Source organism: Dipodomys merriami, unplaced genomic scaffold (assembly GCF_024711535.1).
Source record: "Dipodomys merriami isolate MVZ:Mamm:240054 unplaced genomic scaffold, mDipMer1.0.p SCAF_617, whole genome shotgun sequence".
In the NCBI taxonomy this organism is placed as follows: domain Eukaryota; kingdom Metazoa; phylum Chordata; class Mammalia; order Rodentia; family Heteromyidae; genus Dipodomys; species Dipodomys merriami.
Window position 1 is genome coordinate 46929 of NW_027206199.1, and position 13995 is coordinate 60923.

The 13995-nt window shown below is 58.4% G+C and overlaps 1 protein-coding gene across 1 annotated transcript; it reads left to right on the plus strand.

The window, feature by feature from the left end:
• Positions 1-6020: 6020 nt before the first annotated feature.
• LOC138814847 (zinc finger translocation-associated protein-like) lies at positions 6021-13995 on the plus strand. Its single transcript, XM_070003918.1, has 5 exons — positions 6021-6162; positions 8352-8846; positions 9290-9685; positions 9981-10517; positions 10778-13995. Exons 1-5 carry the CDS (start codon positions 6021-6023, stop codon positions 11263-11265), a joined length of 2058 nt encoding a protein of 685 aa, XP_069860019.1. The 3' UTR covers positions 11266-13995.

Below are 13995 nucleotides of genomic sequence, written 5' to 3' on the forward strand. Positions count from 1 at the left end.
AGACCCTGAGTTCCATCAAGCCCCAGTAACAACACATACACACACACACACACACACACACACACACACACACACACACAGAGGGAGTGGCTATTTCCAAATGATATTTGAGAAGGTAGAAGAAGGATATGGCAAATGCCATGACTTAACAAAAAGTTGTGTCCCTTTTCCTGCTGGTAAAGTCCCCCAGCCAGGCAGTGATACTGAAATGAAAGTGGAGACTCTTGTTCCTCCCCAGGAAATAGGAGATAGATACTATCTTTCCCCCTTCCCTCCTCTCCCCTCCTTCCCTCCCTTCCTCCCTCCCTCCCTTCCTTCTTTCCTTCCTTCCTTCCTACTTTTGCCAGTACTAGAGCTTGAACTTAGGGCCTGGGCACTGTTCCGTCTCTGAGATTTTTTTCTCAGGGCTAATGATCTACCATTTAAGCCACAGCTTCATTTTTGGCTTTTTTTTTTTAGAAGCTTATTGGAGATAAGAGTCTTTTGGAGGTGTGGGAAAGCTCAGTGGTAGAGTGCTTGCCTTTCATGCATGAGGCCCTGGGTTCGATTCCTCAGCACCACATAAAGCAGAAAAATCTGGAAGTGGTGCAGTGGCTCAAGTGGTAGAGTGCTAGCCTTGAGCTGAAGAGCTGAGAGTCTCTTGCATTTTCCTGTCCAGGCTGGCTTTGAACTTTGATCCTCAATTCTCAGCCTTATGAATAGCTAGGATTACAGGTGTGAACCACCCCCAAGCACCCAACTAATTGTTTCTTTCATAGTGATTGGTTTGTGGGTTTGCACATGACATAGCTCCACCAATAATAAGAATGTAACAACTAAGGCACACCTCCAGCCTGCCTTCCATTGGTTAATTGGAGTTACGAGCGCTCTACCACTTGAGCTACAGCGCCACTTCCGGCTTTCTGGTGGTTTATTGGAGATAGGAGTCTCACGGTCTCTCCTGCCTGGGCTGGCTTTGAACTGCAATCCTCAGATCTCAGCCTCCTGAGTAGCTAGGATTACAGGTGTGAGCCACCAGCGCCCGGCTTGACTTCTATTTTCATATTTTAGCCTCCTGAGTAGTTAGGATTATAAGTGTGAGCCATGAGTGTCCAGTTTTTTGTTGTTTGTTTTGTCAGTCGTGGGGCCTGAACTTAGCCTGGGCGCTGTCCCTCAGCTCTTCAAGGCAAGCGCCCTACCACTTGAACGACAGCACCACTTCTGGCTTTTTCTGCTTATGTGGTGCTGAGGAATCGAAGTCAGGGCCTCATGCATGCAAGGCAAGCACTCTACCACTGAGCTACCTTCCCAACCCAAGGGTGTCCAGTTTTTTTTTTTTTTTTGTCTTGTTTTGTTTTTGGGTCCAGTTGTGGGGCCTGAACTCTGGGCCTGGGCGCTGTCCCTCAGCTCTTCAGCTCAAGGCTAGCGCTCTACCACTTGAGCCACAGCGCCACTTCCGGCTTTTTTTTCTTTTTGCTTATATGGTGCTGAGGAATCGAACCCAGGGCCTCTGGCATGCAAGGCAAGCGCTCTACCACTGAGCCACCTTCCCAGCCCCAGGTGTCCAGTTTTTAATGGACAATTAAGGGGCAAGAAAGAAGACAAAGTTGCAGAAGATCTGAAGAAAAATTAAAGAAAGGGTAGAGGACTCTTGTCTAGCTGTCTGCTAAGGACAGGGCAGGGAATGAACCTTGAATGGGCAAGTGACAAATCAGAGTAGACCCTCACCCTCAGGTAGCATCTCCTCCTCTTTGCCCCAAAACATTTGTTGAATAAGCTTGAATCCTAGCAGAAAGCCCTAGTGGCGCACACATGTAATTGTAGCAAGGCTGAGATCTGAGAATTGTGGTTCAAAGCCAGTCTGGACAGAAAAAAAAAAAATCAGCAAAACGCTAGACTGGAGGTGTGGTTCAAGTGATAGAGTACCAGCCAAGTAAGCTGAGCAAAAGCAAGTTTCTACAAGTCAGAAGCTAGTGGTTCATGTCTGTTCTGATCTGAGGATCCAGATTCAGGATCTAATCTGGGCAGGAAAGGCATGAGTTTTCTTTTATTTTATTTTTTGGTTGGTAATGGGGCTTGAACTCTGGGCAAACACTCTACTACTTAAGCCACAGCACCATTTCCAGTTTTCTAGTGGTTTATTGGAGATAAGAGTCTCATACTTTCCTTCCTGGCCTGGTTTTGAACCTTGATCCTCATATCTCAGCCTCCTGAGTAGCTAGGATTACAGGCAGGAGTCACGGGCCCTGAGCTGAGCTTGAGACTCTTATCTCCAATTAATCACTAAAAGTCAAGTGTAGAGGTGTGGCTCAGTGGTAGAGCACTAGACTTTCGCAGGAAAAGCCAAGGGAAAGTGGGAGGCCTAGAGTTCAAGTCCAGTACCAGCACATCAATACACACACACACACACACACACACACACACACACACACACACACACACACACACACACACACACACACACACACTGTTCTATTTAGAAGGGGTATACTTATAACCTGACTTATGGAACTGTAACCCCTTTGTATAACTATTTCATAACAATAACAACAACAAAAATACCCTACCTATAAATTTTTATGAACAAGGCCAAGTTATGTGGTTGGCTGCACATGAATTTTGTAGGAGACACAAAGTGTCTAGTGACATTAGTGTTTATACTAATATCCTTTCTGGCTCTATGATCCAACCTTGGACACCCAGTGACATTAGGAGTGTCTGTGGGGTTGGATTCAGTCTGAATTTCCAAGAATCTGAACCTGCTGTTTTCCTAGTCCCGTGTTAATGGCATTTACAGGTAAGTCTTTGAGATGTGCTTGGTTCTTGAGGCTTCACCCTTATGGAGGGCTATACCCATTCAGAGACTAATGGGTTGAAATAAGGATACTGGGTCTAACTAGTGCCATCTTGGCAATGTGATGGATAATAGGGAATCTAACTCTTACAGGTGAAGCCCCACCCCCAGGAGATGGTCAAGCCTAAATTCCTAGAGGCAGGGTGGTTCAGCCGCCATTTTGTACCTTGCCTCTTTTTTTGCTTCTCTCCTTAGGTCACCATGGCATCTTACTTTGGCTCTGCACTGGAGTTGACCTGGTTTGTTGGGATTGTTTTTCTCCTCTTTTTTGCTTTACTACCCTCATGGCTCAGTTTTCTAAGTGTTAAGTGTATTTGAGGTTGCAAGCTTTCTGGGTACATGCGTCTACCTACCTACAGTCACTGGCTTTTTTTTTTTTTTTTTTTGAACTCTGGGCTTGGGCACTATTCCTCAGTTCTAATTAAGCACCAAAAGAGCTGAAAGTGGAGGTGTGGCTCAAGTGGTAGAGAGCTAGCTATAAGTGAAAAAGACAGCGCCTAAGCCAAGTTCAAGCCCTTTCTCCTCCCAAAACAGTAACAATAAAAATCCAGACTCATGAATTTGCCCTCACTGGGTGCTTGTTCATGGCTAGCACTGAGTCAAGCCTCTAGCCTGGTTAATTTGAGATGGAGTCTCTAAAAGCCCAGGATTTTTCTACCCTGGCTGGTTTCAAACACTGGTCCTCTGATCTCAGCCTCCTGAGTCCTTAGAATAGGTTTGAGCCGCTGGCACCTGGCTAAAATGACCTGGCTAAAATAACTATATTGATGGACAGGTACCTAGTCTCACAGTGGCTGGCCCTGTGTGCCTAATATGCACAACTAGATAGTAAATTGAGATGAAATGTAAAGTTCCTTAGTTCTAGAGGAACAGATTTCTTTCACTCTGGGTAGTTGGGTTGCTTTTGCCTTTGCCTTTTCAAGGGGATAAGACCTCATACTTGCTAGGCAAGTGCTCTACTACTATTGAACTCTACCCTTTCCTCTCTTCTACCTCCCTCCCTCCCTCTTTTTCTCCTCTCTTCCTTTTTTTTTTTTTTGGGGGGGGGTGTCTTTTGTTGGACTTGAACTCCACCTGAGCACTTTAGCTCAAGGCAACCAAGTGCTCTAACACTTGAGCCACAGTGCCACTTCAGGTTTTCTGGTGGTTATGTGGAGATATGAGTCTCATGGACTTTCCTGCCTGGGCTGACTTTGAACTGTGATCTCACAGCTCAGCCTCCTGAGTAGCTGGGATTACAGGCGGGAGGCACCAGTGCCAGGCCTCCCTGTTCCTTTTGAGAAAGTCTATGTCCTCCAACACTCGGATCCTTTTGTCTCAGCTTCCTAAATGCTGGGATAAAGGCTTGGTACACCCTAGAAGCACATGTAAAGACCAGTCCCTGTTATTTTCTCTTGGTATCCCTGGGCTTGGCAACCCTCCACCTCAGAGCCCCATTTGACACCCACACCTGGAGCATCCCCACTCTGGGCCCATCAGAACAGATAAAAGGAAAGACAGCAGCTCTGAGAGCTGAGAGCAAGGCCAGCCCTGGAGAGAGCAGAGCTGTGGGCCCGGGACTCTGTTTCCCTCAGGTGATGTCTCTTTCAAGTCATCCCTGAGATTGAGGAAGGGATGGGCCGTTCTCTCAACAATGACAGAGACCTTGTGTGCTTGGGTCGAGCTTACTTCCTGTCTCCTGGGAAAGCTTTCCTGTGTTCTGTGCACTTCCATGTTTTCCCATGGACACCAAAGGGCTGGAGTTGTTTCATGTTTATAAGTTATTGGCACCTAAGTCACCCGTAGTTAAGTCCAGCGTATTAAATGCAGGCTGGCACATAGTAGGTACTGTGTTCTGGAGGCAATCTGTCACCAGTGAGCGACTTCGATCACAGTACCGCCCCGAGAGAGGAATACGCTACACACACACCGCTAGCTAATAAGACCCTGCATGGCTTTCTGCACCCTGTAATTTGGATCTCCAGGAATCGCCTTTGTTGTGGGCGACCAACCACAGGCAAAGCAAGCACCTGCTTCTCCAGCTGGTCCTCGAAAGGAGGACCTCCCGCCGGCGTGACCCCGCTGCCTTTCGGGGACCCTGTGCTGCGCTTCCCGGGATCTTGGGAACCGGGAGGCGCCCCCGGGCCCGCAGCCAGGGTCCGCCCCGGCAGTTCCCAGCCGCGGGAACGTGCGTGTCCCCAGATGTCCCCGGCCGGGGCCAGCATTCTTTGTCCCTTCGGACTGTGTGTGGGGGGGGGCCGAGGGCTGCGCCCGGGACCTCGTCCGGCACCCCGGCCCGCGGGACCCGGGGCCTGAGTCACGGCTGCCACCCCGGGGCCACCTCCGCTTCGCAGGGCCGGCCTGGGCGCAGCCCGCTTTCGGCCCCGCGTACCGGGCGCTCCCCCTCCCTTCCCCGCCGGCGCCTCCGCGGCCGCCGCCCTCACCCCGGGGCCGGCTCCGGCGGAGCCTCGCCCGTGCGCCCCTCCCGAGGAGAGGCCCGGGCTCCCCGCGCTCCGCGGCGGCTCCCGCGGGAGGGGGCGCGGCCGCCCCCGCGGCTCCACCCTCTCTGCGGGGCCGCAGCCATCTGGGGCTCCGGCCAGTCGCTGGGGCTCCGGGGCCCGCGCCGACCTCGAGCAGAAGGAGGCAGAGCTCCCGGTCCGCAGCGCCGGGCGCCTCACCGGACGGCCCCCGGCCCGCGCCGCCGCCGAGAGCCCCGCACTGGGATGCCCCGAAGGGGCGGTGGCCGCGAGCCCAGCCCGAGCGGGAGCGCGTCGCAGCGGACACGGGCGCCCCTCGCCACCTCGGAGACCCCTCGGGAGCCGGGAGCCGAGGCGCGGAGGCGGCGGTGCGGGCCCGCCGGGCGGCGAGGGCCCTGCTCCAAGCGTCGGTGGCGAGCGCCAGCTGCGCGCTCGTCGCCTCCTGCCTCTTTCCCCCCCAGCCCCCCGCGAGCTGGCAGGAGGAAATAGCACGCGGCCCCTTTAAATTTACCCAGGAGCCCTTAAAGGAGCCCCAGGGGCCCCAGACAGGAATCCCCACCCCGGTCCAGCCCGCGCCGCCGAGCGAGCAGCCAGCCGTCCGTGCGGCCGGCCGCCCCGTGCATGCGCCCCGCGCCCCGGAGCCCCGCGCCCCGAGCGCCCCGCGCGGGCCGCCGCCGGCCCCCGCGGCCCCGCGCCCCGCCGCCCCGGGGCCCCGCTCCGCAGCGCAGCTCATGGAGCCCGGCGGAGACCACCGGAGCCGGAGCGGCGGCGGCGGCAGGGGCGGCCCCGGGCCAGCAGCGGCCTCGGCACGGAGCCGACGGCTGCCCCTGGCGGCATCCAGCGGCGGCGCGGAGCCCGAGGAGGACGACGGCGGTAAGAGCTGGGGGCCGGTGGGCCCGGGCGGGGGCCCCGGCGTGGGGGAGGGGAGGCTGCGGCTCCGGGCTCCGGGCTCCGGGCTCCGGGCCCCTCTCCGCCGCCGAACAAAGGGGGGGACGTGGGCAGGGCGGCCGGGGGCGCCACCTGGCGGGCGCGGGCCGCGATCGCAGGGCTAGCGGGAGAGCCCCCCGCCCAGCTCCCGGGGCCGGCCCGCCCGCGGGGGCTCGGGCGGATCCCCGTCCGCTTAAAGGGCCCCACGGCGGGCGCCCCGGTTTGGGGGGCCCCGGTGGTGGGGCCCCGCGCCAGCGCCACGGGGCTCGGGGCGATTGGACTTGCGCCCCCGCCCCCGCCGCCGCCCCTTCTCTTCCAGACATCCTGGTGGTCTTTCTTATCCAGCCGTCTTCTGAAGGGCCGCGCTGACCCCCAGCCCCTTCCCCTCAGGGTCCCCCCCCCAATGGATTTCGGCATCCCGCTGGTCTCGGGCGGGCTGCCCCTTGTCGTGGCCTGGTGGAAGACAGGAACTCTTCCCCACGTTTCCCTTGGGAAGGGGATAGCGCTCTCTCGCGCTCTCTCTCTCTCTCTCTCTTTCTCTCTCTCTTCTCCCCCTCCCCCCCGGGGGCCACTACTACCCACATCCCCTACCGCGGGCAGGTTTTAAATAAGGGATGGGTTTGCCCACAAAGGCGGACGCCTCCTCGCGCCTGCCCGGTGCCTTCTCGTCCCTTTCTCGGTTTATTTGGACCCCAATTTGTCAGCTGTTCACGGGACCAGCTAGGCTTCTTGGCACCGAAATCAGAGGCTTTCATCATTTGCCTGCTTGTAGGGTCCACGCCTTAGGACCCTGGAAAGGTCCTGTCCCGGGTCGGGGAGACCTGCCTGCACCTCTCTGGGATCTCTTCCCAGAAACTCCCCATCCCCTTTTGTTTTTAAAAAAATCTCAGCTCCTCCTCCTCCCTTTTTTTTTCGGCTCTTAAAGGGCCAGTCTGCCTTAGACAAGCCTAATTTCAGCGCTGGAAGGATGCTTAGAGAGACCCCCACTAGCTACCCTGTGCCTTGCCAGACAAAGACTCTCAAGCCCAGAGAGCAGACGTGACCTACCAAAGGTCACAGAGCAAATGATCAGTGAAACCAGCACTCCCCCACCCATGGATCTCCTTATAACAGAAGGAAAAGAAAACTAAAGCAAACAAGCAAAACTCCACCAATGTCACCGGAGCCCTCTCAGATCCTGCCTTTTGTTTGCCTGACCCTGGGATTCTCTACTAGGAGGATGGCCAAAATGTGCCAGTTCCGTCTCTATGGCCAGGTCTCCTGGCCATTTGCTCAGAACTGTAGGGAGGGTGGGTGTCTGTGTGACAAAGGGATGGTCAAAGGGCTCCTCCAGTGTGCCCACCCTTCTGATTGCCAGGCAGCAGTCCGCTCCCTGCCACAGCAGAAAATAAATGCCCAGAAAGACTTCACCGGCTCCTGTGGGTGGTAGCTCCTTGATGCTGTATGTTCCGGGGCCAGCCCCTTGCCATCCCTTTTCAGGGTCACTGACCCTCCCAGATTCTGGGGAAGGCCAGGTCTCAGAAACTCCTTTTCCCTGGAGGTAGTGACAGCTTCTTCTTGAGGGTCCCTCTAGTGGGGGACCTTTATTTGGGGGAACTAACTGCATACCCTACCTTCAAAATAGACCCTCAGTATGTATTTGAAGCATTATTGGAAAAGAGAGAAGACCTTTGGGTGGGGGCCTTCCTGGCTTGAGCCCCAGGTGGGTGGATCCTGGGCCCAGCTCTGGCTGCAGACAGATGCCCCCTTTGTTCCTCTCACCCCACTGCCTGTTCTGCTCTGGTTGTAACCGCTCCAGTCTGCTGCTGCTCGCCTGGCTTTATCCCTACCGCTTTCATCCAAAAAGGGCACCTTGCAGAGCTGGCGGCCTCCTTGGCCCTCACCTTATTTCTCAAAAGTCACAGCTAGTCCGTGCAGCGTCCTGTGTCCTTTTGTTCTTGAGCCTTTCTCACTGGGTCCTTGCTCTTGGTAAAGGGTGCTTTGACTCCCTGCTTCTCCCACATCCCTTGTCACTGCCCTTCCCTCGCTGCCATGCATCCTTTCATTTGGCTTTCTCATGCTTCCAAATCAAAGCCCCAGGTTCTTTTCCCTGGACACAGGAGATTGAACAACTGTCTCCCTTTCCCCTTCTTCAGGACAAGATCTTCAGCTGGAAGGGGGTGCCTTGGGGTCCTGGGGGAGTAACCCCCTCCCCTCTCCCAGGGCCAGGGGACCAGCATCTTCAGGCAGGAAATACTCAGACCATTGTGAGGCCCGGGCCTCCAGGCCTGGAAAGAGCCGCATCCCTGGCCGTGATCACCGGCGCTACTACCACGACCACTGGCGGCTGGAGTACCTGATGGATTTCAACCCCGCCCGGCACGGCATGGTGTGCATGGTGTGCGGCAGCTCCCTGGCCACCCTCAAGCTCAGCACTATCAAGCGGCACATTCGCCAGAAGCACCCCTATTCCCTGCACTGGAGTCCCCGGGAGAAGGAAGTCATCAGCAACAGCTGGGACGCCCACCTGGGGCTGGGGGCCTGTGGTGAGGCTGAGGGCCTAGGGGCCCAGGGGGCTGAGGAGGAGGAAGAGGAAGAGGAGGAGGAGGAGGAGGCAGGCAGCCTCCAAGCGTGCCCACCCAAGGCCCCAGGTAATGCAGGGCAGGCCAGAGGCAGGAGTTGGTTCGGGGGGTGCGGTGGGGAGGCTGGGGCCAGCAAAGCTTTCAGCCCCCTTAGATGATGGTTTTCTGGAGGATGTCACTGCTCCTTCCAGTGGGGTCTGTTAATTGCCTTCCTGTCTGGTTGTGGGTGTGTGTGTGTGGGGGGGGTGGGTTGGCTGGGGGTGGTCTCCAGCATCCTTGATAGCAGCCATAGGCTTGGAGGAGCTGGGGCTGGTGTGGGGATCCGAGGGCTTGAAGGATGGCTGGCAGCTTTCCTGAATCTGAGCCTGGGGAGACTTAGACTGTGTGCTAGAAGATGTGAGGGGGAGAAGAGAAGGGCAAAGGTCAAGGGCGAGGCTGTGGAGAGCCTGGCCGTGGCGGTGGGGCTGCCCACAGGGCCCAGCACCTTAGTTGCTTCCCTCCAACCCTTTCAGGCAAAGCCTCAGCTGGTGGGGGCTGCCGGCGCCAGCATCGAGGGGTGCGAGGGGGCCCAGTGGCACCCTGGCGCCGGCGCCTCTCAGCCTCCCGAAGGGCTGGGGGCAGCAGGGGGCTGGGGGCCCGGCGCCTGGAGCGGAGGCTGAAGGAGTCCCTGCAGAACTGGTTCCGCGCTGAGTGTCTCATGGATTATGACCCGCGGGGGAACCGGCTGGTGTGCATGGCCTGTGGCCAGGCACTGCCCAGCCTGCACCTGGACGACATCCGTGCCCACGTGCTGGAGGTGCACCCCAGCTCCCTGGGGCTCAGCGGCCCCCAGCGCAGTGCCTTGCTGCAGGCCTGGGGTGACCAGCCTGAGGCGCTGTCGCTGTCCGAGCTCACCCAGGCCCCACCAGGTGCGAGGCTCTCTTCCCAGGGCTGAGATCCCCCCACCGAAGGGCTGCAGCGCGTGGTCTCTGCCACCCTGGGAGGCAAGGCAGGGACTCCTGGTTGAGTGCTCAAGGCCTGCTCACCTTCCACTCCTGCACGCGCGCGCACACACGCACACACACACGCACACGCACACGATGGCTGGGGCTGCTAGTTTGGGGCTGGGGTGTGGAGCAAGGATGGATGCCCCCCTCTTCCCCCTACGTGGGTAAGGGCAACCCCGCCAGCGGGCTGAGCCCCTCTCCACCCCTTCCCCAACAGACGATGACCTCATCCCCCAGGACCTGACCAGAAAGAGCCGGGACTCCGCCCCCAACGCTGGCGCCCCCTCCTCTCAGGACCTCAGCCCCCCAGACGTAAAGGAAGAGGCTGGCTGGGTCCCTGAGGGGCCCGGGTCCGCAGAGGAGGAGGAGGGCGAGGGCGAGAGGGCAGGGGTCCCGGGCCGGTCGCCTGGGGGCCGCCCGCGCCGCCACTACCAGGAGCGCTGGCGGCTGGAGTACCTCGTGGAGCTGGACGGCTGCCGGCGCGGCCTGGTGTGCATGGTGTGCGGGGGCGCGCTGGCCTCGCTCAAGATGAGCACCGTCCAGCGGCACATCCGCCAGCACCACCCGGGCTCCACGCGCCTCAGCGGGCCTGTGAAGGCCCTCATCGCCCGGGAGTGGAGCGAGAAGGCCGCCCGCCTGCTGGCCCTGCGGCTGCCCGGCCCCGAGTCCCCCAGGGGCCCAGCCGCCGCTGCCGCCGCCGCCTCGGAGCAGGGGGGAGGGGCAGAGGAGGCGGAGCCAGAGGAGGAGTGGTGGGGTGAGCCGTGGAGGGCCAGCGTGGCGAGGGAGACGGGTCAGGGGCCCCCCCACCCCGGCAGGCAGGGAGCGAGGTCCGGGGCCGGGCCTGGCGCGGATGGGTGGGTGGGATGCAAGGAAGGAAGGACGGACGGACGGATGGATGGATGGGAGATAGGGGAGGTCGGGGTCAGAGGACAAAGGGGACCGGGACGATGGAGATGCCAGGTGGCACCCAGCCTGATTGCTACCCCCCACTTTTGCTCCTTTGTCCCTCCCTAGGCGACGTCCCGCCGTCCCCGGGGACCCCGTTGGAGCGGCCGGCCGAGGAAGAGGAGGATGAAGAGGACGGCCAGGAGCCGGGGGGCTTAGCTTTCCCACCGCTGCCCCCGCCTCCGCCGCCGCCTCCGCCGCCACCCCCGCCGCCGCCGCCGCCGCCGCCGCCGCCCCGCAGCCGGGAGCAACGGCGGAACTACCAGCCGCGCTGGCGGGGCGAGTACCTGATGGACTACGACGGCAGCCGGCGCGGCCTGGTGTGCATGGTGTGCGGGGGCGCGCTGGCCACGCTCAAGGTGAGCACCATCAAGCGGCACATCCTGCAGGTGCACCCCTTCTCCATGGACTTCACCCCCGAGGAGCGCCAGACCATCCTGGAGGCCTACGAGGAGGCGGCGCTGCGCTGTTACGGCCACGAGGGCTTCGGGCCACCGGCCCCGGCGCCGCGTGACGGCGGCGCTGAGCTCAAGCCGGGCGCCGTGTGTCGGGCATAGCGGACTTGCGGGCCTCCCCGCCCTGTGCTCGGCCCGACTGGGGATCGCGGGGCGGTGGGGTGGTGGAGCCCCGGGTCCCACCACCCTGGGCCCGCGGCACAGCCTTGCCCGCTCCCCCGCAGGCGGGGCCGGGCGCGGGCTCGGGGCTGGGTGGGGCCCGGTGCCATTTCCACGTGCGCGCCAGTGGGTGCATCGTGCGCGGCGCCCTGCTCGCCTCGCGCGGGGCCCCCACGTCTCCCGACGAGCCAAAGCCGCGTCCCGGGAGCTCGCTCCGAGCCGCGCTACCAGTCCCCGGCCGCGCCCGGGGAGGCGCTCGGCTGCTGGGCGGGCTCGGGCGCCGTCTGTCAGTATTAGGCCGAAGGCGGGGCCCGGAGGCCGCGCCGGCCCCTTGCCCTGGTGGAGCCCAGGTCTCTGCGCCAGCGGGCGCGGCCCCGCGCTCGGGGGAGGAGGGGAGGGCTAGGCTGCCCGGTCCCCATTGGTATTCCTTGGCCTCTCGGAGGCCCCGGGCGCGGGAGGCGGGGAGGCGGGCGGCCCTGCGGTGGGGCGGAAGCGCTGAGCCAACCGCGGGCGGAGCGAGCGAGGCCGGGCCCGGGCCAGCTGTGCCAGCCTCCTGGGCCACTGTCATGCCCGCCCAGGCAGATCGGGTAGCGGAGAGGGATTAGCACTTTTTTTTCCTTTGCTCCTCTCCTGCCCGGAAGGCACCCTCCCCATTTACCCCTAAGCGGAGCGAGGAGCCCCTGGCCCGCCCCGGGACACTGGCGGTCCCGGCAGTTGGCTTAGAATCCCGCCTCCTCCCCAGGCCGCTTACGTCCTTGGTGGATGCAGGGTGGATGGCCACGTTCTCTGCTCCCAGGGCCTGGGCCGAGCCTTGGCCTCCCCTTCTCTTTCCAGGCTCTGTGGGGGTGGGGAAGCCGCCCCCCCAGCCCCCCGCAGCCCCACGAGATCTCCCAGGCAGGTCCGAGAGGGATGTGTAGATTCATTCTCCCGTGGAGAACTGGTGGCCCCGAGATCAGGCCCGATTTTTGCTCTTTGTATTTTATTTTGAAACTGTATTTAATGCTTTTATATGAAAGGGGGAGGGGCGGGGAGAGAGCTGACCCAATCACCCTCATGTGCAAAATGTCTTATTTATTATGCGTGTATCAGAGATAAGCTGTGAGGTGGTGGAGGAAGGACCCGAAAGAATGGAGGACAGACATGCAGGGATGGGAGGACACAAAACCTCCTCTCCTCTCCTGGCCCCAGGATCTGCTCTTCATCAAGAGAAGCCATTGGGAGAACAGGGCCCTCAGTTTAGAGTCAGGTGGAGAGGTCAGGGGAGCAGACCTGCCACTTGGGGCCGGTGCTGCTGCCTTGGTGGGTGAGAACAATGCCTAAGGCCTTCCCTGCCTCCCTCCACTTCCTCCCTCAGGCCAGAACCCAAGGTTCAAGTGCCTCAGGCCCAGTCTCCTTGACTCCTGATTGGGAGTTGGATTTTATACCACGGATTTTGTATCATTTTTATATAATTCCAAATTGTCTTGAGTGGGAAGACACCCTGGAGATCACTAGTAGTACCATACCTCCTCCATCACTAGGAAACTTCTCAAGGCCAGAAACTGAGATTGATTACACAGCCAACTAGAACAGGACAAAAAGTAGCATAAAAATGTCAACTTCCAATTCATCGATTTTTGCACTATACCACACTGCCTCCCAGTGTCTGGGAAATTATTGAGATTTCTCTTATGTGTTAGTTCTGCCAAGCAGTGGCATGTGCTGGGCACTGCAGGCCATCAAGGTGCATCTGTAACTTGTGAGCATGGAAAGACTTGACTTCCTCGGATGAGGATGCTGGGCTCTTCTTTGGGGCAGCCCTTGCCACGGGGCCTCAGTTGGAAAGGAGCAGTGCCTGCTTTATCTGTGATGCCCAAGCTCTCCCAGCAGGCAGAGCTCTGGCTTTGCATTCTTTACTTTTGAGGCCATCAGGAGTTCAGGACCCGGCATTCAATTTACTAAGATGAACTTCCAGTGACTTTTCACCTTTCAGGGTTTCTAAGACAGTATTAAAATAATGAGGACAGAGATTATGAATGGTACCCAAATGGGTACTAGTATTATTTTCCTTCATGCACATTCTCAAACCCAGAATGAGTGTTCCACTCCCTCCCCACCCCCACCTGAAGTTCAGGTTAAGTGGGACAGAGCAGTTTAGGAATGATTCTACCTTTTGGTAGGACAGGAAGCACTGTCTTCATGGAGACAGCTCAAGCACTTCAGTGGCCTACAGTGTGAACCAGCAGCAGCAATCTTAGGAACTTGCTAAATCTAAACATTCCTAGGCCCATATACATTTAGGTTTCCAGAATTAGTGTTGGGATGGGGCCAGCCATGCATTTTGAAGTAAGCCCCCAAGGGTCCTGATGCAGCTGAGGTCCCCAGCCAAGGTCTGATATCACTGTGGGGATTCCCATGGTGACCAGTCCTCATCCCTGCCATGCCTCCTAGTCTCAGATCGTCATTAACAGGTGAAGTTTCTTCATGATTTTTTTTTTTTTTTGTTAATGGTATGCTTGCTATTATGGCCAATATGTAAATGTTACTATGAATACATATTTATATGCCATGTTACTTAGTGACATTATTCAAACATTTGTATGCGTATTTGTGAAGTTGTATGCATTCAGTCATTAAAAAAATATTTCAGCCTAAGTTTTCTAAGAGGTATGTTGAATAAAATTTTAAACTTCA

Coding starts and splice junctions, on each gene's coding strand:
- LOC138814847 (XM_070003918.1), top strand. CDS start 6,021: ATGGAGCCCGGCGGAGACCACCGGAGCCGGAGCGGCGGCGGCGGCAGG. Junction 6,163..8,351: donor GCCCGAGGAGGACGACGGCG/GTAAGAGCTGGG, acceptor CCCCTTCTTCAG/GACAAGATCTTCAGCTGGAA. Junction 9,686..9,980: donor GCTCACCCAGGCCCCACCAG/GTGCGAGGCTCT, acceptor CTTCCCCAACAG/ACGATGACCTCATCCCCCAG.